We start from the raw sequence: 23,289 nt of genomic DNA, 5'->3' as shown, positions 1-23,289 counted from the left end.
TGCTGGAAACAAAAGCTGAAAAGAAGCCTTTATATTTTTTTGATTAGATAGCTTGAGAAGTTTGCTTTCACTGGAAATTGCCTCGCTGGTTTCATGGAGTGTCAGCTCCAGCGCCCTGATGGGAGAGCAGCCCCCGCTCCTCATGCTGGTGCTGGCTGCAGCATCCTGTGCTGCTCTGAATGGTCCAGGAGAAGAGGAGCCTTTGTGCCTTCAGGATGCTGCACTGGACTTGGAGATAAAACCTGTGTTCTCCCCTTATGCAAGGAGCAGCAGCATTACACAACACATGCCAGAACGCTCAGCTCCCCTGAGGACAGTGGGTACCAGGAGCATCCCACCAGCCTGAGGCATAGACCGTGCGTATCATCAGCATCCCACTGGCCCAGGGCATGGGCTGTGGGTACCAGCAGCATCCCACCAGCCTGGGGCATAGAGTGCGGGTCACGCTGCCTTGGGTGCTGCTCCCATCAGTGTGACTGTGTGCAGAGAAGCTACATTGAATTATTTTACTTTAAGGAATGACTAAGGGAGAGATTATCCGGGAAGTTTTCTTTTGGGGGAATTCTGGCACAAAGACAAATTGAAATATTTCAATGCAGGCTGGGGACTGAGTCCTGGCTAAAAATAAAGCAGGAGGCAGCAGCACCTTCCCAATGACATTAGCTCCATTCATCTCCCTGAGGATGCTGCTGCCGTTCCACTGGCAGCCTACAAAGGCATTAGAAGTTACATTTTCCTTCGCTATTTCTCAACTATATTTATGCTGGGAGGTGTTTGTGGAGGTACATTGTGTGCCTCAGGCAGAGGATTAATTCCGAACTGTCACCTCCCTTCTTGATGGGTTTGTAAATTCTGCTCTGTTGATTTGTACTCTCAGTAAATGGATAAAATCCTCTTTCCCACACCTAACACACCATTTAGAGCTCACCGGGTTTTAGACCTTGCTGTCTCATGTGTTTATGTAAATACAGTGTCCAGCAGTGATTTAAAAACGTATTCACAAACAACCTGGCTGGATGATAAGGGGTGAAGGGAACCGAGGTGCCTGATGGGGCTGTGTGCTCTGAAAAGTGGATTTTCCATGTCTTGGGGTGCCAGGGCTTTTTGGGGAGGGGGGGGCTTTTAAGATGAGTGGCTGTTTTGGGGACATTGCCCCAGGATCTGTCTCCTCTCCACCAGAGCTGACTAACTGTGACGGTGTTGGGAACAGCCTGATGTCCCTAAGGATGCTCTTGGGGCTAGCACATGCTGCTAACAGTGCTTGGATCACATCTTTAATGTCATTAGCATCATCTACCTCTCTTATTTTAAATTCTTCCCTTGTCTGTACCCTGTGCAGTGGGAGAAAGCACTGTTGATGTGTCCAAGGTCTGTAAGCTGCATCTGCAGAGCTCCTTTCTGTGGCAGGGATGCTGCTGGTGTGCTGGGAGCACTGGGAGGCTGTCAGGGCTCATGCAACAGCAGCCTTCCAGTGCAGGGACATGGGATCTCTGCAGATGGAAGTTTAGGGCTGTGAGGAACAGCTGAGGTTAAATGAAATTGCATTTAAATCATGACTGGAAGATGCAAGCCCTGTTGCTGTGTGACACCACACAGCCCCGGTGCAGGGAAAAGATGCAGGGCTGTGGTGGAGGGAGCATCACAAGTGATGTCCTCCCATATTGTCCCCCAGCCACCGATCTGCCTGAGATGAAGGATCTCAACCACAGAATGTTGACACGCTCCATTAATCCACCCTAAAAAGTCAGATGGAGAATCTCCCTTGAATTTTAAATATTTCCAGCCATTCTGACTAGCTCCGAAATCCTCCCGAATTGACCAGTTTCCAGAACATTCCCTCACTCCCCCCGCATTATTCCTGTTTCATTAGTGCCTGGGTGTGCTCAAACTTACTTACTATCTTCATCAGTCTGTTGCTTTGATTGCAGAACTACACTGAGCCCAACAGCAACTGCCACAGCACCTCATGAGGGACTCCGCCATCCTCTCTCCATCCCTGCCTGAGGGGACCAGCACCAGAACTGCTTCCACCGGTGCCTGCCTGCTCTGCCCCAGCTCTCCACAGCAGTGGCAGGTCCCTGCAGTAGTTCCCTTGCTGATGGGCTGCCGCACATCACCGAAGCCCCCACCAGCAGCCCTGGGGACCATGTTTGGTGTCCCTTCCCTGCCGCACACCTCCCAGCTCTGGCACATAACACAAAAGCGTGGATGACAGCGAGACGGACAGACGGGCAAATCCTTTCTGCTGAGCAGATGCTGCTGCTCCAGGATCAGCCCCACAGATACTCCTTCTGTCGCGCTTGAATTTTTGGATGCCTTTGCTTTTGGCACCAGATTTTCCTTTCCAGACTAAAGCTTTGCATTTGGAATCGCACCTCCAGAGCCAGGTTTGGTGGCCAGGCTGCTCACACGTTCCCTCCCTGCTGCCAGGAGTTTGGCTTTTGGTTGCATAAAGTTTCCTTGTATCATCCCTGGCAGTGTTTCAAGGCCAGGTTGGATGAGGCTTGGAGCAAGCTGCTCTAGTGGAAGGTGTCCCTGCCCATGGCAAGGGTTGGAGCTGGATGAGCTTTAAGGTCCTTTCCAACATAAACCAGTCTGGGATTCAATGATTCCTGCTGCAGCCATCTGTCCTGGGGTGCCAATGCCCTTTTTCTTCCTGCACCCCTTACCCAATCCGATCAGCTTGGGAGGACACCATGGAGGAAGACATGGGGTCAAATCAGGTCTATACCATGTGCTGCCCTGCGGGCTCCGAGCCACTCGGCTGCATCCCTGCTTCTACAGATCAGTGCAAGCACAGCAGCTTGAGCGGCGTGATGTTAACGCGCAGCAACACGCTTCAAAGGGTTTGTTATTCCACATCCATGTCATCTAAGAAAGACGCTGGGCCAGAAATAGTGTCTTCTGGAAAGAGGAGCAGCGCTCCCTGTCTGCAGTCCCTGGGGCTCAAAGTCCCTGGCAGCTCCTTGCCCATCACCTGCATCCCTGTCTTCCAGGGTCCCAGGGCTGTGATGCAGGCACCAGCCACAACTGCTCAAGCATCCCTGCAGCCATAGGGACCACAGTCATACATCCAAGTTGAAGACAAGCAGTATTTGCATTTGCTTATCAAGCCCATCCCCGTGGGGGGATTCACAACACCTCGCTCTCAGGTATGAAAAATGAGTCTCCGTTCCTCCAGCTGTTTCCTAGCTTTGCCTCTTCCACCGCAGGCTCCGATCAGCTCCTCCAGCTCCATGGATCTCCTCTGATTTCCAAAGTCCTTCTGCATGAAGCCTGAGAGATAACCATGCTGAGCGACAAGGAGGTTGCTGCATGTATCACAAGTTCACTTATTGCCCTTCTTCACCTTCCCCATGGTGCAGTTGTTGTAGGAATCACTCTGGGCTCTGCAGGGCTGTTCCTCTCACACATCCTCACTCCCCTCTCCCATTGCAGTTGCACAGGGTTTTTCCCCCTTTTTAAACATATTATCCCAGAGGCACCACTGATGGGCTAAGCCTTGGCCAGCAGTGGGTATCACCAGGGCCTGCCTCATGCACAATGTTTAATACCAGCGAGGTTCACCCTGGTGATGCTCTACTGATCACCATGGGTGCTGGGCAATTCTCAGGGTGCTGGGTGCTTGTTGAGGGTCCAGCACCCCTTGCCCATGTGGTGATGATCCCCCTGCAGAGCTGCAGGGTCTCTTGCATAGAAGCAGGGACACAACCCCCTGAGCTCCCCACGCCTGGCAAGGCGAGGGCTCACAGAGCCAGAGCGTGCCCAGTACCGAGTTCAGCCATCCCATCCCCTGACAGGAGTGTAAATCCATCCTGATGGACTGGAAAATTGGAAAGCCAGTGCTCACGCTGTATTTCCTATAGACATCTACCTCAACTCCCAAAAGATGCATTTAGTGGCAGGCTCCGGTCCCAGCCATGTAGCTGCATGTTATGCTAATTAAAATATAGCCTGTGTTTTGTAACAGGATTTCCTCGGAGCATGTTTTACTGTTCAGGAACCGCTTTCAAACGGTTGACAAAACCCACATCAAGTAAATAAGTTCTGGATTGCTCACAGAAGGTTGGTCTTTTCTTCCCCCTCCAGCCCCACCCCACACCCAAAGGCCACTGGAACTGGCTGTGCTCGTTGCAATGGCAGAGGGTGTGAAATGCACTGACTGCTGGGTTCTTGTAGTCCAGATCAAAAGCTGTGCGTTGTTTAATCGCACAGAGCCTATTCTGCTGAACAGAACTAAACGTGTTTGTACAAAATGGGATAACAAAGGGTCACAGCGCTGGGCTCTCACCCCAAATACCCACAGGAGCAGCCCTGGAAGGACATGCCACTCAAAGCAGCCCTCAAATCCCCCCCCCCAGTGATGCCCTGACACATACTGTGCACACTGCCTCAGCTGGGACTTGCTCTCTATCAAGTTCTGAAGCCAGAAGAATCTTAGCGCTACAGGGGATGGATTATAAACCAACACGTTCAACGCTTCCCTTTTTATGTGGTTTGCTTTTACAAGACCTCTGTGTGGCATTTTGTATGCCAAAGTGAGCACATTCAGCTCCATCGGTCTGCAGCCTGCCTCTCCGGTCCCGGATCCTTCCATCAGATTCCTCACTGACAGAGAAGTTAAAAATGTATAGAAGGAAACATCTGTGGCACCACAAACCATCCACTTTAAATAGCATCTTTATCGATCCATAATGGGAAAAACACAGGAGAAGCAGAGGGCTGAGCGATGCTAATTCCATTTGCTTCTGTTCCAGGCTTTCCCCGCTCTTTCTGCCAAGGAGAGAAGGAAGAGGAGACGCTCACTATGGCCTCTGATAGCTCTCCAGCAGACAAATCCCCCCTGCTCTCAGCAGCCTGGCTCTGATGTTATCTCAGTGCTGGCACTGACACTGGCTGCACCCTGGCTGCACCAGTGCTCACCGCTCACTTGTTGCATGAACGCAGAGCTCACGCTCCCTTTTCCTTCCTGATGGACAATATCCTCTGGACAATCCCCCCCGTGGTACTGTGCTCACAAAGCCAATAGCAGCTCAGTGGCTGCTACCCCACTGGGGCAACCAGCCTGGAGGTGCCCGAACGCCATGAAGAACAGGAGGGGAGCGCTGATGATGGGAGTGCAGAGGAGCGCAATGTGATGCTCAGCACCCCCGGGCTGCACTCCTGCAGCACTGCTGCCCCTCCTCTGCCCGCAGCTGCCAGCCTGGCCGTGTCCTGCCTGCACAGCCCATGGCCGCACGCTGCATTCACGCACTGCTGACACCGTGCTCCTCACGCTCCTGGCACGAGTCCTCGGGAAGGGACGTGCCTGCGCTGCCACCGCACCAGTGGGTGGGTGAGAGTGGATGCTGGAGGAGAGGCTTTCGCACCTCCTCTCCGTTGAGCTACATGGCTCCACGAGTGCAAAGCACCAAGGAGCCACCAGCCCAGCAACTGATGGGTGCAAGTCATGTGAAATTAGTTGCTTCTTGGAAGCACGAAGCAAAAGAGCAGGCAGATGGAGCACAGTGAGCCAGCTCTGCAGGGGCTGCTCCTGCTCCCCCTCACCGTTTGGGAGCAGCAGGGTTTGCTAAGCCAGGCCTGGCTGTGACCTCCTGTAAACAGACCAACAATCCCCTCCTGGGCATGGGGGGAGCCGCATCACCCCTCCGGCCCCAGGGCTGCGTATGCAGGCACTTGGGCTTTCACAGCAATAATTCACCAAACCTTGCAAAGGGTCAGCTGTTCATCAGCTCCCTCTGCCAAGGGAAGGGGAGTCCAGCACGCCGTGTTCTCCTACCCTGAGATTTATGACAGATCACGCTTGCTGTAAGGGCCAGATCCTGCTCCGGATGAGCTGGGCTGCCTGCTGATGCTCCCAGAGGGTGCTTGGGACCAGGGCAGCTCTCCTGCCCACAAAGGTGCTGCTGCATGCCTGAGGGACCCTACCCTCAATGGATCCATTTGGGGTCCCTCGAAACCTCCCCCCCCCAGCAGCATGGGGACCGCAGCAGCACACACACATCTCCCACAGCAGCTCCCCAACAGCCTGGACAAAAGCATTTGTGTAACACCCTGGAGAAATCTGTGGTCTTTCTGTTTGTTCCAATGCCAAAACAGGATGCCAGCAACTGTGCACAGAGACTTCAGACCTGATTCCTTCTTGCATACGTGCTTGTCCATACAGAGAACACAAACGCATGCAGGTGAGAGAGAAAATGCCGTAATCTGCACCCATTTTTTGGTTTGTTGCCCAGAAAGAAGGATGGATTCTGTAATACAATCCCTGTCTTGGTTTAAGACCAAGAAGTCAAAGTCTTTTAATGCAATCTGAACTCGAGGACAGAAGGCGAAGCCGGGCAGGCAGCGCGATGCAGTGCTCCCGACACCAGGGATCTTTGCTAAACCCACAGGGCCGGCGCTGGGGGTGAGGACGAGCCTCCCAGCCCCGCACACCGACCGCAGCGCTGGCCCCTCCGGTTGCCTCTCACCAGTCCGCGCTGGTGAGCAGTGCACCGAATGCCACCACCTCATCCCCGCAGCCTCCCCCATGCGACAGCCCTGGCGAAGGCTCCGGCTGAAGCGATCTCTAAGCCCCACGCGAGTTTACAACGACTTTGTCAAGTCACCGGCAAGCGGGTCCCGGAGCCTATTCTTAGGTCTGTCACCACGGCAGTGGGAGAGGGAGCGGATCTGCGTGGAAACGTGAGACACGTGGAATGAACACGCAGCCCATGGGTAAACACCACCCCACAGCCAGCCCCTGCGTGCCCAGCCGGTGGGGACGGGAACACCACCGTTCCCCACAGCAGGGGCTGGGGACACCGGGCTGCTTTCCCTGCGGGATGGAAGCGGAGGGTCCGGCACAGCTCCCGGGGGGGTACCCGGCTCCGTTCGCGCACGGCTCCCGTTAGGACGCGGCCCCGGCGGCGGGAGCTGTCCGCCCCAGGGTGCTGAGCGCCGCTGTCCCGCCGCTGCCGTTTCCAGCGCGGTTGCCGGTGCCGCGCTCTCTCGCCAATGCCAGAAGTTTCATCCCGGCCCGCGGAGCAGCAGAAGCGGGGGTCCCCCCTCGGGGGTGGCACAGCCGGGTCCTCCCGGGCCGCCTGCCCCCTCCCCGCTCACCGCGGCATCTCCTCCACCCCCCCCCCCGCCGGCGGGCGCAGGGCCCCGGCAGCCGTGCTCGGGTACCCCCGCTCCGCGCCGCATCCCCGGCCCGCTCCGCCCCGCTTACCTGGCCGCGGGGCCGCGGGGCTGCCCAGCAGCAGGGCGAGCAGGCAGAGCCCGCGGGGCCCCGGCATCGTGCGGCGGCGGCGGCGGCGGCGGGAGCGGCGGAGCCTCCGTGCTGCTGCGAGCCGAGCCGAGCCGAGCCGAGCCGAGCCGAGCCGAGCGGGGCCGGGCCGGGGGCGGGCGCTGCCGCCGGGGCCGGCGCGGGGGAGCGAGCGCGGCGGAGGGCGGAGAGGAGCGGAGCGGAGAGGAGCGAGCGGCGGGGGAGGGCGCCGGCGGCAGCCCCGGCCCCGCGCAGCGCCGTTTGCTCCGGCCCCGCCCGCGGCTCCCCCCGTTCCTCCCCCCTCGCTTCGCCCCAGCCCCACAGACCCGCTGCGCTCCCGCGGCTCCCCGGGGCTTCCTCTGTCCCTCCCCCTTTTCCCCCGGCTCCAGCAGCCCCCAACCTGGGTATGCTCCCCACTGCAGACCCCTGCCAAGCCTCTGAGTCATCGCACTGCCCCTTGTCCCCCAGCCACCTCAGCATCCCAAACCCCCTCAGCATCCCAAACCGCCTTCAGCATCCCAATCTCCCCCCCCAGCATCCTAAGCCCCCCTCAGCATCCCAGTCCCCCCCCCCAGCATCCCAACCCCCCCTTCAGCATCCAAAGCCCCTCTCAACATCCCAAGCCCACCCTCACCCCCTTTTCCTCCCCTCCAGCTCCCCAAAAGCAGGCTGTGAATAGGGCAGTGGTTCTATGGGGGTGCTGATACAGGCCCTGTGACCCCCCTTGGGGCCATGGATCCACCAGCGTTTGGTCCTGCTGCTGCAGTCAGTGAAGCCAGCCGGGGGGAGGCTGCATTCTGTGAGCTGCCCAAGTACCATGAGCTCCACCAGAGCACACAGGTGATTGCAAAGACTTTGATAAGAACAGAAATAGAGGCTTTGTTGTCTCTAAATCCCAAATCCTACCCTGTGGTTTGCATTAACTGTAAATCACCTCCCTTTGAGAGCTGCCTGGTCCTCCCGGCCACCCAGTCTGTCAAGTCAAACAGCCAGAGCACTGCCACAGAGCACGGCACAGTGTCCAACACCACAAGACCAAGGCCAGCCTTTCCCTCAAACAGCCAGTTTGTTGATGCTGCCATCTGAGAAGTCCCTGCTACCTTTGAGAGAGCAATTACATTGATTCGGTTACCTCAGCAACAATAATCACCTACTGGTATCACTACAAATGCCACCACGCGGAACACATCAAGTCAAGAAACTGTCCAAACACGGGACTCATCCTGCTGTGCTTTCCCTGCCGGGTTGTGCCGAGTTCCTGCACTGATGTGGCTGCAGCCGGGGCTGAGGAGCACAGTGCAGGCTCTGCACAGCCAGGCCATTTGCATTCCCTGTGTCGCTCCTGCCTGCAGCCAGCTGGGAGCTGCTGGGCAGCAGGCGAGAGAAGGACACAATAAGAGAGGGAGAGAAGGCACCGAGAGGTACAGGTCATTACCCAGCGCTGTTGCTTTGCACACAAAATGGGATTTGCCTGCTCGCAGGTTTAATTTGCTCTAACAAAGCTATCTGTGGCAGAGCGAGCGCAGCCTGCTCCGGGCCCCCCTCCCCGCCTCCCTTCCTGGCCTGCCATTATTCAAGATTAAGGTTGTCTCTCATTTAGCAGTTTTCCTTGAGCGGTTTTGATTGTGTTCATCTGCATTGTAGTAAACTCCGCAGATAACCAGATAATAACACCAGCGCCATGGTAACAGCCAGGAGAGACAGAACAAGTGCTGTATTTGTAACGCAGAAATGCCCATGAAGTGGCCAAAGTGGATGGTGATGGGCAGGGTTAAGCTCAAGCCTCAGATTTTCTGCCAGGATGAGGGAGCACAGTCAGGCTCAGGTCCCACTGCAGCACCCCAAAAGCCAGGACATTCCACCCAGCACCCAATCACCCAGGGTTGTTGTTGCTCCACTGAGGGCCAGTGGGGATCCTGGGGTGCTTTTCTTGACTTACCACAGCTCCTGGACCTGGAGGGCTCAGTGGCTGCTGGGGACAACACTGCTTGGTGGGGGACTTGGGCAAGCTGGGATGAGGTGGGATGCACCGCGGGATGCACTGCGGGATGCACCACAGGATGCACTGCAGGATGCACTGAGGGATGCACTGAGGGATGCACTGAGGGACGCACCACAGGATGCACTGCAGGATGCACTGAGGGATGCACTGAGGGATGCACTGAGGGACACACCACAGGATGCACTGCAGGATGCACTGAGGGATGCACTGAGGGATGCACTGAGGGACACACCACAGGATGCACTGCAGGATGCACTGAGGGATGCACTGAGGGATGCACTGAGGGACACACCACAGGATGCACTGCAGGATGCACTGAGGGATGCACTGAGGGATATGCTCCACATAGCTGGTGTGTGACAGGGTGATCTGAGTAATTTTCCTCCCACAGTCAGTGCTGAGGCCTAATGGTCTGTGGGATTTTAGCCCAAGAAACAACAGCAATGTCAGCAGTGGGGGAATCAGCAGCTTTCGTGTTCCCCCTAAAACAACAGGGTCCTCCTGGCCACGGCCCAGACCCGCAGCCAGGAGACCCCTCGAGCCCCTGGCTCCTCCAGCACCGTGCATGGTCATGCATCACTGTGCATCACCATACATCATCACCTGCATCACTGTGCACTGTTGTGCATCATCACCATGTATCACCAATCATCATCACTGAATCATCCTGAATCACTGTGCATCACCATGCACCATCACTGTGCACCACCACCATGCAGGGAGCTCTGCTGGCAGGAGCAGGCAGGATGGTGGCTCTGGGTAAGGAGGGCAGCAGCAGCAGCTCTGGAGATGTTTGTGTGGTCACAAACCTGGGGTATTCAAAGGCAACAAAGAGACAAGTCTCCGGAGGCCACTTTAGTGGGCATTGCTCTAATTAGCACCATGTTCAATGGCAGTTACCTCAGACCTTTGATTAACAGTGAAGAAAATCAATAAGCACACTAAAAATCCAGATAAGTTTCACAGCTAATTTTAATTTTGCATTTTGATCTCGTATTAACATCAATCTTAATTACCATAATTAACTCCGATGTGACTTAGCAATAGAAGCTTGAAGATAAGATGGTACAAGAAAGGCAGAGCCTTGTGAGCTGAAAAGCGCTGCTCACCATGGTCTGGGATGCGGCTGATGCTGGTGAACACCGATACTAAAGCTGTTCCCAGCCTTGCCTGGCTCCCTACATGGGGCCTGTCCCCTGGGATGTCAGCAAGAGCCTGGGACCCTCTGACCTGCTCTGCCCCATTCCAGAGTGCTTGAGTCTTCAACCACCTCCTCCTCCCAGCACACAGCAGCGCACGGAGGTGGCAGCACATCCGTGCTGGTCATGCTTGAGCTCTGCTTGTCACAGCAGGAGAGATCCATGAGATCCCAACTGCCCGGAAAATCAATCTCTCATTTATTCTCACAATGGAGATGCAGCAGCCCGGCGCTGCTGCCCGTGCTCTGCAGTTACACCTATCGATCGCCAGCTGCTCTCTGCTCCCTGCTCCTCGCTCCGTCCAGCCCGTGCATCCCCCAGGAGCTCTTGGACACATCTGCCTGCGGGATGCTTCCCTTCCTGCTGACTCCCTGCATCTGAAGCTGGGAACCAGTACTGATTTTATGGACAGTGATGATGATGTGTCCGGGCCCTCATTCCCAGCTCTGAGGGTCATAGAATCCCAGAATGGGTTGGAAGGGACCTTAAAGCTCATCCAGTTCCAACCCCAGCCACAGGCAGGGACCCCTTCCACTGGAGCAGCTTGCTCCAAGCCCCTGTGTCCAACCTGGCCTTGAGCACTGCCAGGGATGGGGCTATCCGTAACCTCACTGAAGATCATCTCAGGGCTTAAATGTGAATCAGGTGCAGATCCCTTTGCCCAGGGCCAGTGTGAGGAAGGCAGGGCTCAGAGCAGAGGTGCTGCTGCTCAGCAGCAAGGTGGGTTTTCCCTGGTGCTTGTGGGGCAATGAGGCCCCAGTGCTGGGGATACGGTAACCCAGGGTGGGAAAGGCAGGTGGTGGTGCTGGGAGGACAGACCCCAACCTGTGTGCATCTGGGGGTCCTGGCTCCAGATCCCTGCAGCACTGCCCAGAACACTCTGGGGCTCCAGTACCAGGCTGGTACAGATGCTGGCGGGGGGGAAGAGAGGCTCCTGTGAGGGCACAGAGGGGCAGGCTCCAGCCCCCAGAGCCCTTAGTACACACACAGGGCCGGTCTCCTCCTGCAGCTTTCCCGGGAAGCCTTCACCCCTCCCTGCAGTGCCTGAAAGGGGCTTCAATGGCAGAAGGAAGCGGAAAAATAACCTCAGCTTTAGGCTTGGAAGCTGAGGTCTCCCGTAGCGAGGCTGAATGGGGGCTCTGAGGAGCGGTCTCCAGGCACCGCTGGATGGGGGCACTGCTGGTGAGTGGCAATATTGTCCCAGGGCAGAAAAGGCCTTTGTCCCCCTGGGATGGCAGAGCCACTCCAGGCCTTGGCTTTGGGAGCAGGCTGGCTCCCTGCTCTGCCTCCCAAACACGGGCGCTGAATGGGGGGTTTGAGCCTGAGGCCAGGCTCGGGTCCAGCCCCTTTGAAAGAGTGCCTGCGGGCACAGCTGGGGGCCCTTTCAGGAGGGAAGTCCTTGTTCCTTGTCAACAGGAGAAGACTTTGCACAGCTCAAAAATAAGCTCCCTATTGCCCATTGGGGTCTGGAGGGGGCTGAGAGGGACAAACACACTGCGGGGATGGCAGGCAGTGTCCCTGCAGAGTGGGAGGGAAGGGACCCTGTGAGCAGTGCTGGCTGCTCCTCGGCCAAGCACTGGCCAGGGCTGGGGCTGTGCCCTGCAGCATCACCAGGGCATCCCACCTCAGCATCCCTCAGGGATGCGGTGCTGCTGGCTTCAAAGAGAGGATCTCTGAGGCACATCCCAGGGAGTCATCCCATCAAACAAAGGCTTTCATCCTGCAGCAGGGATGAAGTCTGGGAGCACCTGCCTGAGCCCATGGCACCTTTATTCCCCAGCTACAAAGCAGGACATTGATTTATCCTCTATGCATAATTCATGGCTTAATTAACTAAAGCTCCTCACAGCAGCACTCAGACAGGCCTCCATCAGCCTGAGGCACTGCTGCTCTTCCAGCCCATCCCACTCCAAGGTTAGATCCTCCCAAGGCAGTGATGCTGCTCCATAGCAAGTCCATATGAGCAGATTCACAAGTGCTGGGGACAACCACCTTCCACCAGTGCCAGCTGTTAGAAAATACTGGCTCTGTTGAGGTTCTCCTGCCCAGGCCATTCTCAGTCTTCATTCCAGAATCAGTATTCATGCCAGGACACTGATGGTATTTACCCATCACATCCCATATAAACAGCAAGGTAAGCTACTCTGCACCAGTTTCTGTTACTGAAAACTGGATTTGTAAATTCATGAGTGCACAGAACTGTGGTGTCCTATCTCCCCAGTTTTCCTTGAGGAATAGAACCAGGGTGTATTTTAAGAGAAGTTTTATTTAAAGTGGGCCCCAGTGCAGCACCGCTTTAGTGTTGTCCTGCTGCCTCCAGAAACAGGGATTTCTTTGCTCCTGCAATGTTCTACACTTACTGGGGACTATTTATTGTCTCTAGGAAGACGTTCTGACTTTCCCACGTGTTCCAGTGTCTCCCCATGCCTTTTGGGGTCTCCCAGCCCAGGGCAGGAGGGCACAGCATCCATGCTCAGCACCTTGAGCCAGGCAGGAGCAAAGGGAAGGCTGGAGGTGTGTGCAGTGCAGCCTGGGCACTGACCAGAGGTAACAGCTCTCATCCAGCCGGCCCAGATAATTTCCCCTCAGGAATCTTGAAAGCAGCCTCTGAGGAGCTGCTGCAATCAGCATCTCTGGGTGATGCTGATTGGGAATAACCCCTGAGGTGCTGCAGAGAGCAGAGAGCAGTGCCCTGGCACCACTGGGCAGCACGGCGGGCAGCGGCCAAGGGGAAAGGAACAATGGAATAAGAGGGAAGGGAAGAGTGGAATTAGCACAGTAACCATGTCATTCCGAACACCAGATTTTGTCGATGAGCTGATTGTAGTCTTTGAGGAGATTATCCATTTGATGGAGGAAGGTGCCGGAGCCGCTGTCACAGGTTGCTGCAGCGTGTTTGATGTGGTATCAAGCAGTATCCTCATGACAAGCAGCATGGTGCAGTATCAGTGCGGTGCATCTTAAGTGGGTTAAGCAGCGGCTCATTGACAGATCTCAGAGAACAGCAATGAGGAAGGATTTTCAAATGGAGGAATTATTAATGAGCCCGTTAAGAACTTGTGCTTAGCTCTGCTGCTGCTCCACATTCCCACTTACGATCTGCAGGTAAACACGGAATCACCAGTGATTGGATTGCCAAGCAGGAGATTAGCAGGCTGGTTAACATGAACGGAGACGTGCACACACACGGCACAACCTGGATCCCAGTGCAGGGTGAATTATTGAACCAGGTGTGGTCCAGCCACTCAGATGCTAATTCCTGTTGCTGTGAAGCAGAGGGGTGGGAAAGCCGTACTCTGGCCAGCACTGGAAGGGACTTGGGGGTCCCATCATGGTGGCAGTGGTGCTTTACTGCGTCATGGCATTGCAGGGGCAGTGCAGCCTGCTCCTGATGGGGTCTCTGCCTCCTCAACAGCAGAGCCATGGGCTAAAAGGGATGTACCTGCATCCCCCATGCTTTGGGCATCACCCATGAAGCCAGCATGGAGGGAGCAGGACAGAGGCCATGCCTTGCTATGGAGGCATCCTTCCCTGCAGCCCAGCCGTGGCCTCTCCCAGCACCCTGGCGCTGGTGTCTCTGCAGGGGCCGGTTGTTCTCTTTGCGGGGAAAAAGGGGATTTGTTCTAACGCTCTTTTCAAGAAAAACCCTAAAATCCATACTGCGCTGCTTTTCTCTGACCCGTCTCCCAAGCTGTGGTGCTTTAATTGATTTGCTTGTAAGAGCTTGGCAGCAGAGCCCGTGTTTCGTTGGTAGCATTTCCGCAGCTCCCGCAGGTGGAAAGCCATTAACTGCCTCCAGACTCAGCCCTCCGCCTGCAAAGTGCCTTTGGGCTGATGCTTGTGGGTTGTTTGAAAGGAAAAGCCGCCCTAAAACACACGGTGCTGGTGCTGGTGGCCAGGTCAGCCCTTGCACCCTGCCCGGAGCTGGAAGTCCATGTGTGCATTGACCCTCCCGTCCTGCAGCACAGTGGAGCTGTATGGATACAGGCCTATTTATTCCCAGAGATCTTAGCAAAATAATAGCATTTCACTAGCGCAGAGCTATTATCAAGCCTTGCTCTAACTTCATGCTGCTGCGTGTGTCAGTATGATGAGGGGTTGGTAATAAACCTACCAGCAGTCACTAAGTGCTGCTGTATAAATGCCTCCTCTGAAATAACAGTACTTTGGCTCCCAGCACCTGCTCACAGGCCTGAGAACAGGGATTTGCCAAGGCTGGAAGGTCCAGTGTTGGTTCGTGGTACTTCATACAGCTGGTGATGGGATCCAGCATCCCAGAGGGGTTCATCCCTCGGAGCCAGCCCCGTGGCTCTGTGCTCCCACAAGATCCATCCCAGGCTCCATGCAGGGGTTTGCTATATGCCATTGGGAAGGGTGGCACCTTGCCATGGCAGCCGGTGCGCGAAGGCATCGGGTCCTTCCCTGTTTGCGGAGGCAGCAGCTCTGGGGGGACTCTGTGGGATGCAGGCACGACTCGGAAAGGCAGGAGGGAGGCTGTGGAGGAGGGAGGAGCAGGCAGCCTGGAAATAACATGTGTGGGGCCCTGGCAGGGCTTCAGCATCGCAGTGTGTGTGCGTGTGCATTCGCACGGCGGGAGATGTAGCGCAAGCTGCAATGAGATTAGCTAATGTACTGCAAACACCACCCGTCTAGCAGGGAGAGCTCCCCCTCCAGCAGACCCACATATTCATGCCTGGTTTACTGGGTAATGTCACCCATTAACCCCAGTGCCCTGCCTGTTGGCAAGGAGGGGGATGCAGAGGCTCACTGTGATGTTGGTGCAGGGTCCCTGTGAGCACCCAGCGGTGTTTGCTCCCTGCAGCTCTGGCGCGTTGCTGCCCGAGAGGTGCATCCTCTCCATGGCACACACTCAGAGCTGCCAGCACGGCCCTGCCTGTGTGTGCTGCACCTATAGACAGGAGCAGGGGCTGTTCTGCTGGGCACGGTGAGCACACAGGGCCTCGGGGCTGCTCTGCAGCCGCTGATAACCAGTAACATCCCCCAGTGCCTCTGTTACAATGAGCCACGTGTTTTCAGAGGATGCTCTTGGCCAGGCTCTGAGATGCTTGGCAGAGGGAAGCAGTTGTCATGGAAGGGACTTTTGCAGGCTGCAGGCTTAGTTTTAACCCTCGGTATGTACCAGCTCCAGAGCAGAGAGGTCTCTTTGGACACGTAGCTGTGCTTGTAACGCTGATGATGGTGACTACTGCAACAGCAGAGATTAGTTTTCCTTCTCTCCCTCATACGCACGTGTCCCACAAGAGGATGAGTTCTTTGCAGAGAGCAGAGCAAGGGCTCTGTGCCAGTGCTAAACTCCTCTGTACCTCCATCAATCTGAATGGGAAGAGAGCAGTCAGTGCCCTGAGGATGCTTGGCGAGCAAGAGCGTTTGGATTCACCCTAGCTTAGCTTCAGGACCCCTCCTTGGCCCACCCTGTGGCCAAACCAGCTTGGAGGAACCATGTCCAGTGCTGCTGGGGCAGGGGCAGAGGATGCAGAGGACAGTCCCTGGCAGTGGCATCCGTCTGCTCCAGGAGGGCAATCACAGAGGTGCAGCAGCATCACAGCTCTGCCACTTGCCAGCCCGGTGGGTTCAGTCGCCCACCCTGGAAGCACACCAGCACTGAGCAACGTGTGCAGTTCCTTCTGTGGTCCCTTGCCTGCAGAGCCCAGCACCTCCCGCAGCTCCTGCTGCCATCTGATACCTGTGCAGAGCAGAGAGCCTGCACAAACACTGTTCTGCTCTCCATTGGCCTGGCCATCAGGATGGCTTACGAGGACTGGTTTTGTTCTTGAGTCCCAAGAGGTTTCAGGCACCTGGGCTCAGTGGGGGACAGCACACAGCACACAGCCCACAGCCTTGGTGGGGACACCCATACCCACAGGGGTTGTTCTGCACTTCTGTATCAGTGCAGCTGGGACTGAAGAGGTGGACTTGGGGACATGCCTCAGGAACGTTAATGCCATCCTGCATGGACCTGTCTTTTGCAGGATCCTCATGCAGGAATCACGTGAAGGCGAGTTAGGGGGGAACAACAGACTGCAGCACCTTCGGCTGCAAAGAGACAGTCCCAGGGCTATGCCTGGCCTTGGGCTTCAGCCACCGCTGGGGCAGGTGCCCTTGAAGCAGGGAATGGTGATGCTCTTACTGGTGCTGTGAATGGTGGTGATGTCACCGGTGTGGTGAATGGTGATGCTCTCACTGGTGCTGCTGCTTGGCCAGGGCAGGGCATTCCCCCAGCACTGGCACGTCCCCAGCTGCTTCTCTTCCCTGTATTTCAGGGAATAACACCCACCGACCACACAGAACCAGCTCTGGGGCAGCTCAGCAGTGGGTGTCTATCCCAGATACCTCCAGAGATAACAGCATCCTGCTGATACCCCTGCGGCACCACCACTTCTCCAAAGCACAGCCCTTGTTTTTAGGGAATCACCCTTGAGTGCAGTGCAGTAACAACGCTGTGGGGGATTTAAGATGGAAGCAGCCTCCTGACAGCCCACACATAGGTCTCATAATTTACTCTAACTGCCTTTATGGGGACTGTAAAAACCTAAACCAAAGCTGGGAATTGTCAGAGGAGCCCACAGGGAGCCGAATTTTTGCATAAGCGCAGTTTTCCAGGCTCCAGTGCCTCATCCTTGGGGCCCTAGGGTGTGCTGGGGACCAGCCCTGCTGCTCGTGTGAGTGCAGTTTGGCATCAGACATTGAACACTGAGCTGAGCTCTTAGGCAGCAGCTCTTCCCTGTGAGGGTGCTGAGGCGCTGGCACAGGGTGCCCAGAGAAGCTGTGGCTGCCCCATCCCTGGCAGTGCTCAAGGCCAGGTTGGACACAGGGGCTTGGAGCAAGCTGCTCCAGTGGAAGGGGACCCTGCCCGTGGCAGGGGTTGAGGCTGGGTGAGCTTTAAGGTCCCTTCAACCCAAACCAGGATGGGGTTCTGTGTTTCTATGGCACATCCCTTGTTAAGCTGAATTGCACAACTGCAGAGCTCTCCTTCTTTAAAAAGATTTCCCGTTGCATTGCTGCAGTATCAGCTCCAGCAATGCAAGAGTGAAACCCGAGGTGAAGCAGGCATGGGGCTGTCTTGCCTCCCTCATGGCCTCAAATCTATCTGACAACTTGGAGCTAAATTCAAGCCTTTGCAGCCTGTCCCTGCTGGAAGAGCTGCAGGTTGGACCATCCCTATCCCAATCCACTGCTGAAAATGGCCAGTTGCAGGCAGAGATATTCCCCCCCATGGCTCAACCAACCTGCTCTCATTACCCTCCTGCTATGGCCAAAGGAGATGTGTTGCTTTGCCTGACATCCTTTTCCTGGCAGCATCAGCAGTGTATCCTCCCCTGCGACATGTGCCTAGTGGAGCCCTGATGTGTCCCACTGGTCCCATGACTCCCAGCCCCTCTTCCCAGCACAGGACACAGAGGGGTGGGAAGCAGAGCTGCGCTGGGAGGCTGGGCTGGAAGTGAGACAGGTTTTTGTCGCCCTGGTACTGTGCCCTGCGCACTTGGCTGTCCTTCCTTGCTTCCAGGCAACCTTTCAGCCCAGATGGAACGTGCCATAAGGAGGTTTGTTTCCTTCCCAAAACACACAACACATTCTCTGCCTGTCTAACAAGGTGTCTGCGCAGGGCTGCGCTACGTGGGGCAGGGCACAGTTGATGCTGTGCTGTGAAGATCATGCAGGGGATAACAGCTACACCAGCGTTATCCCAGGGCTGATGCAGCCTGCACAGGGATGCTCCTTGGCATGGACCCCCAAGCTGCACCAGGGGAGGTTTAGATGGAGCTGAGGAACAATTCCTTCCCCAAAGGGTGCTCAGGCATTGGAACAGGCTGCCCAGGGCACTGCTGGAGTCACTGTCCCTAGAAGCATTCGCACAGTGTGGAGACAAGGCCCTCAGTGCCATGGGTTAGTGGTGGCCTTGGGGTTGACTCAATGAGCTTAAAGGTCTTGTCCAACCTGGTTCATGCCATGATTCCCTGGAGAAGGTTTGGAGCTGAGGGGCAGCCACAGCACAGAGATGTTTGCTCCCACCTGGGGATCGTTACTGAGAGCCATTAAAAAGGGCTGGAACTGCCTCACCCTGATGCTGCTGGTGCAGAGGAGGCTGCCCATGGAGCAGGGCTGAGGTGAGGATGGTTGAGCTGCTGCTATGTGAATGGTGAGTAGCTGTGTGCTGCCAGGGCTGGCTTGTGGGATGGTTTCTTGCTATCAGCGGCTATCCCAGCTCAGGGGCTGGTGTCCTGCACTCCCATCCAATGCTGGGCGCCCAAGCCCAGCTCTCTGAAGCAGGGTGGGAGTGAAGGACAGCTTCATGCAGCCCCAGGGTTCCAGCCTGGTGCAGTCTCCCTGGGGTGATCTGTCCCCATTGGCACGTCTGCAAATGGCTTCTTTTAAAACGCAGCTGCAAATGGCTTAAACCTCTCTTCTCTTCCTCAAATCAGCCCTGCCTGGCCCTGGGTTCAGCTCTCCCAGCTCTGGTGCTCTCCCTGTGGTGGGTGCAGCAGGAACTGGAGCATCGCTCATTGCCTGTCCCAGCCCTGACTGGTCCCCCTGCTCCTGACAGCCCAGGGAAGATGAGGCAGCATCTTACCAAGGTCAGATTCACCCCATGGGAGAAGTACTTGTCTTTGAGGGGGGGGTGGTTTCTGATCCCTGGAACAACCCCTTCCATCCCTGTGCAAAAGGACTGGTTTGAGCCCCCGCAAAAGGCTGGTGGAGGCTCAGGGCTGTGCTGCTGGAGCCACACACCATAACAGCAAAGTCCTGCAGCATCATCAATGTGCTTGTTCTCTTGCTGTGCCAGAGCCAGCCCCAGGCTTCTTCAGGGCTAAGTGTTGATGGCGCATGTGGTCTGTGGTGAATGCAAAGCACGTGCTGCCCCGAGTGCATCCCTGCGTGCCCTGGTGCGGGTGCTGCAAGCTGCTGCCTCAGCAAAACCCCAAGGGATCTGGATGGGGAAAGGGTCTGAAAGCAGGGGTGGGGATGGGTGGCTGCAGGGACATGGGGAAGGACAGAGGTTGGAGCTGCCAGCTGGGATTTCTCCAGCACCTAAAAGCCAGCTTTGTGCCTCTGTTATGAAGTGCAGCCATGGTTTTTGCTTTACAAGTGTGATTGCTTATAACAGCATGAAACTACAGCCAGAACTGATCAGCCTGGCAGCAGATAAGGGAAGCTGTCAAGTGTGGCAGTGTGTTATTACATGGGAGGATCAGAGGGAGGAAGGGTGGCAGCCCCCAGACACAGCGGCTCCAGGACCAGCAGCCTCTCCAGGGGGATGCTGGTGGTCCTGGTGCCACGGCTCCAGGGTTAGACCTGGCAGTGATGGAGATGGGGGTGGGCAGAGAGCACTGGGCAAGATGTGTGTTGAGAGGCTCACTTTTGGAATAGGCCTGGCCTGCCCAGTCCAAAGCATGCTCAGCTTCCTGTTCGTGGGACCCCAGCTCTGCGTGTCCTGGTTGTAATGAATTTGTGTTAATGAATGTCCCCAGGCAGTGCTGGTGCATGGCCTCCTCCCAGCCTGAAAGATGCTTCCTGTGTTGGGCTGTGCTCACGTGCAGGTCCCGTGTTGGGGTGCACACATGTGAGGGTGTGATGGGGCAATGACCAAGCCCTGAGTCATGGGGACCTTCCCCAGCTGCTTCTTGGGTGTGAGGATGATGAGAGGATGAGCTGTGTAAGCCTCCATGCTTGGAGCCAAGGGCTCGAGTGTGTAACACTGATAATGTAGTGTCTGTAACCAAGAACAGTGATTTTTAATTATTTTTTCTCTTGTGGTTCTTCCAAAATTAAGACTTTATGTAAAACTTTTGCATTTGCTTCCTTTTCTGTACATGTGGTGGCAGATTTGTGCAGTGTACATGCCCCTCTTTAGTGCCGTCTCTGTTCTGTGCCTACAAAACCCTCTGGGAGCATCAAAAGCTCCTCTGTGTGTAAGAGCCCCCATATGATGCTCTCCAGCATCCTCAAAGAGCCTTTCTGCCCCAGGTGGGGGCTGCCTCAGATTAGCTCCAGGCTCCTCTTCCCCTTGTTTCTGGAGCTGGTAAAAGGCCCCATGGCACAAGAGGGCTGGAGGGAAGGGCAGCTCCTCCTGTGCAAAGGCTGCTGTGTGCCCCAGTGCCTTGATGAGCATCTCAGTGGCCATTGCAAAGCCTGACTGTCAGCAAAAGGGGCTGCCCGGGACCCCTGAACCTCAGGAATGTACTGGCTCAGTGTGGTCCATCACCCTGCCCTGCGGCTGGTTTGATGCAGCAAAGCCATTCAGGACGGGGATGGGCACAGGGGCCTGTGATCCAGCCCTGACCAAGGATGCTCCTCACTCTGCAAAACTCCATGCTCATGGAATAGATCTCTCTGGGGATCACTGAGCCTGTGCTTCCATGGTGCTGCGGAGCGATGCTCGTGTGCTGTCACAAGCTGCTGTTTACACATGAACTTGCAATGGTGTGCAGTGCCTGTGGCTGTTGTCTTCAGGGTGCAGCACCAGGCTCCACACCATGGAACTGTGTTGCTCCCAATGCTGCCCCGTGCGCGCTTCCTCCCGGCTCACAGCGTGTCCCACACCTCCTTGCAAACCAGTCACTCCTGGCATTTCTCACTTTCAGAAGCTCTCTTCCACTCTGAAAACAAGGTCGCAATTACTCATTGCTGCTCTAATTCCATTTGCAGGCTGTGGGTGTTGATCAGAGGTGGGTTAGCGAGACCCAGGAAGGGTTCCTGATGGAATGAGCGGTGGTTTCCAGCAGAAGGGCCTGTGTGCGCTGGGTGGGATTGATTTCATGGAGCAGAGCCTCTGCCTGTCCTCCTGCAGCGCACAGCACTGTGGAGAATGCGCTTACTCGCGTGTTAGAGCGATTCTCCGCAGTTCAACCCTTCCAGGTACTTCTGGTCCCTCCCATCTTGCCATCTGCTTCCATCCCCTTTCATCCCGCTGCCCTTGCGCCTTCTCCTTCCAGAGCTGCTTCCCTTCCCCCTGTGTTTTTCAGGAGAGCCGATAAACAAGGGGAGGGATGCAGGGGCTGGGGCATCGTCTGCTGAAGGCTGCACTGTGTCAGCCTGACCTTTTCAGTATGCAGCCTCCAGCAGCCCGGGCTCAGGCTGCTCCTTGTAGAGCTCCAGCGCGTGCAGCGTTCCCAGTGCTGCTGGGCTGGAGAAGTGGCTGATCCCAGGTCGGGATTAGTGGTCTTGGCTCAGGGAGCCTGGAGCAACGTGACCAAGCAGCAGGTGCCTCTCTGGGCCTGGCTGTGCTGTTGGTGGGATGAGGAGCTTTGCTGCACTCCGAATCGGTGTTCAGGATTCAGTGCAATGCTGCTTTAAGCTTTGGGAAACATCCAGTGCCTCTGCCTGCAGCCACTGGTGGATCCCTGTGACAGATGGCCGAGTCCTTCACCCTGAACTGTGCTGATAGCTTAAAAACCCCTGGTGATGGATAGTCTCATTAAACAGGGGTGCTCCGAGAGGGAGAGGAGCAAATGACTTACTGCCTTTGCTATCAGCTTTGCTCCAGCATGAGGCACAGCTCATTCCTCTGTCCCAAAGCCAGGGGAAGCAGCAGATGTGTTCAGCACCTTGCAGGGCCATGGCATCAGTGCTGGGCTTGGTGCACAGGGGTCTGGGCTGTCACGGGGCTGGCAGCGTGCTGCAGCCAGGATGACACCTCATTGTGCTGGAGCCCCATCTCTGCGCTCAGCCACTCATGGTTATTTCATGCCCATGTGCTCGCAGCATGGGTATCTGACAGGGTGATGATCCAACGCATGAGTGGGAGGTATTTTGCTTTTTCATTCTGGGATCATGTTTATTTTCTTGGCACGCTTCGAGAATTCCTGTTGTAGGGTGTAGAGGAGGAGCGGGCTGTCCCCAGCACTGCCTGCTGCAGGCTTCAGCAGGGGATGGGGGATATGGAAGCTCAGTGTGGGCATCCACTGTGCAGAGATACCTCTGCCCTTCATCGTGGCTGAGCTTTTCCCTGTCTGGGATGCTCTGGGGCTCTTGGCCTTGGTGGAGCAGAGACACTGCTCTGATTTACCCAGGTTTGCTTGGTCTTGCAACAAGAAGCTAAAGGGAAAGGGAGAGCTCAAACAGGGAAAGGTTCTTGGCTGGTTTAGAAGAGTTTCAGCCTCCAGCTGGCCGCGGGCTCGAGGACTGCATTAGTATTGACCTCAGGTATGGTGAGCAGCAGAAATTCCCTAACTCAGCACAAGGCCATGCTCGACTCTCAATCACCTACTGCTGGGTGCATCGACAGCGCCCGCCTCGCAGGAGGGTTTAGGGACTCCATTAATCAGTGTCTGCAGAAATGCTTTCCTACCCAGAGGTGAAGGATGCTCCATCACTATGAAGCACTGTTATGGCTGTTAATTGTGTGTCGTGTACCAATGTGGCACCCACAATCATCCTGTGCAGAACAAATGTCCTGCTGAGCAGGATCCCAGCTCCTCCACTATGCTCTCAGAGAGGGATTTCCTCTGAGCTGGGCTGTGGAAGATGAAGCTCCTCAGCCTGGGCAGCAGGATTTGTGCATGGGAAAGCAGTGATGGAGCACCAGAGAGGTGGCAGGAGCATCCCTGAGCAGCTCATCGCTGCCTGATGCAGCAGCTCGGCCCCGTATTGGGCTTTAAGAACAGAAGCAGTCGCAGAGTCTTGTGCCACTTGTAATGAATATCCAGGAAAAAAAAGCCCTCTGTGGGCTCCTGAACTGCTCTGGCTTTGATGAGCTTTTTCTGCAAGTGAGCAGAGCCAAAGTGAACAAGAAATCAGCACCGTCTTCCCCCGTGAGCTCTTTCTCTTTAGGTTTCACTGGGTGTTATAATGATGCAATCAATCTCAGGAGGTTCCAAACACTT

General features: G+C 55.9%; 1 protein-coding gene across 2 annotated transcripts in view; it reads right to left on the bottom strand.

The window, feature by feature from the left end:
• Positions 1–7,375, bottom strand: part of SEZ6L (seizure related 6 homolog like) — a 35,505-nt gene extending 28,130 nt beyond the window's left edge. For both annotated transcript variants that reach the window (XM_061369209.1, XM_061369210.1), the window contains exon 1: positions 7,211–7,375. In XM_061369209.1, the coding sequence (XP_061225193.1) occupies positions 7,211–7,277 (67 nt within the window). In that variant the 5' untranslated portion in view covers positions 7,278–7,375. The remainder of the gene's footprint in view (positions 1–7,210) is intronic.
• Between the last annotated feature and the right edge of the window lie 15,914 nt (positions 7,376–23,289).

The sequence above is a fragment of the Neopsephotus bourkii genome, unplaced genomic scaffold (assembly GCF_033783945.1).
Source record: "Neopsephotus bourkii isolate Nb327-2 ecotype Australia unplaced genomic scaffold, CSIRO-AGI_Nbou_v1 NB_1479, whole genome shotgun sequence".
NCBI classification, from domain to species: Eukaryota; Metazoa; Chordata; class Aves; order Psittaciformes; family Psittacidae; genus Neopsephotus; species Neopsephotus bourkii.
Note: the sequence above shows the minus strand (reverse complement) of the source record. Positions and strands in the feature narration are given on the sequence as shown.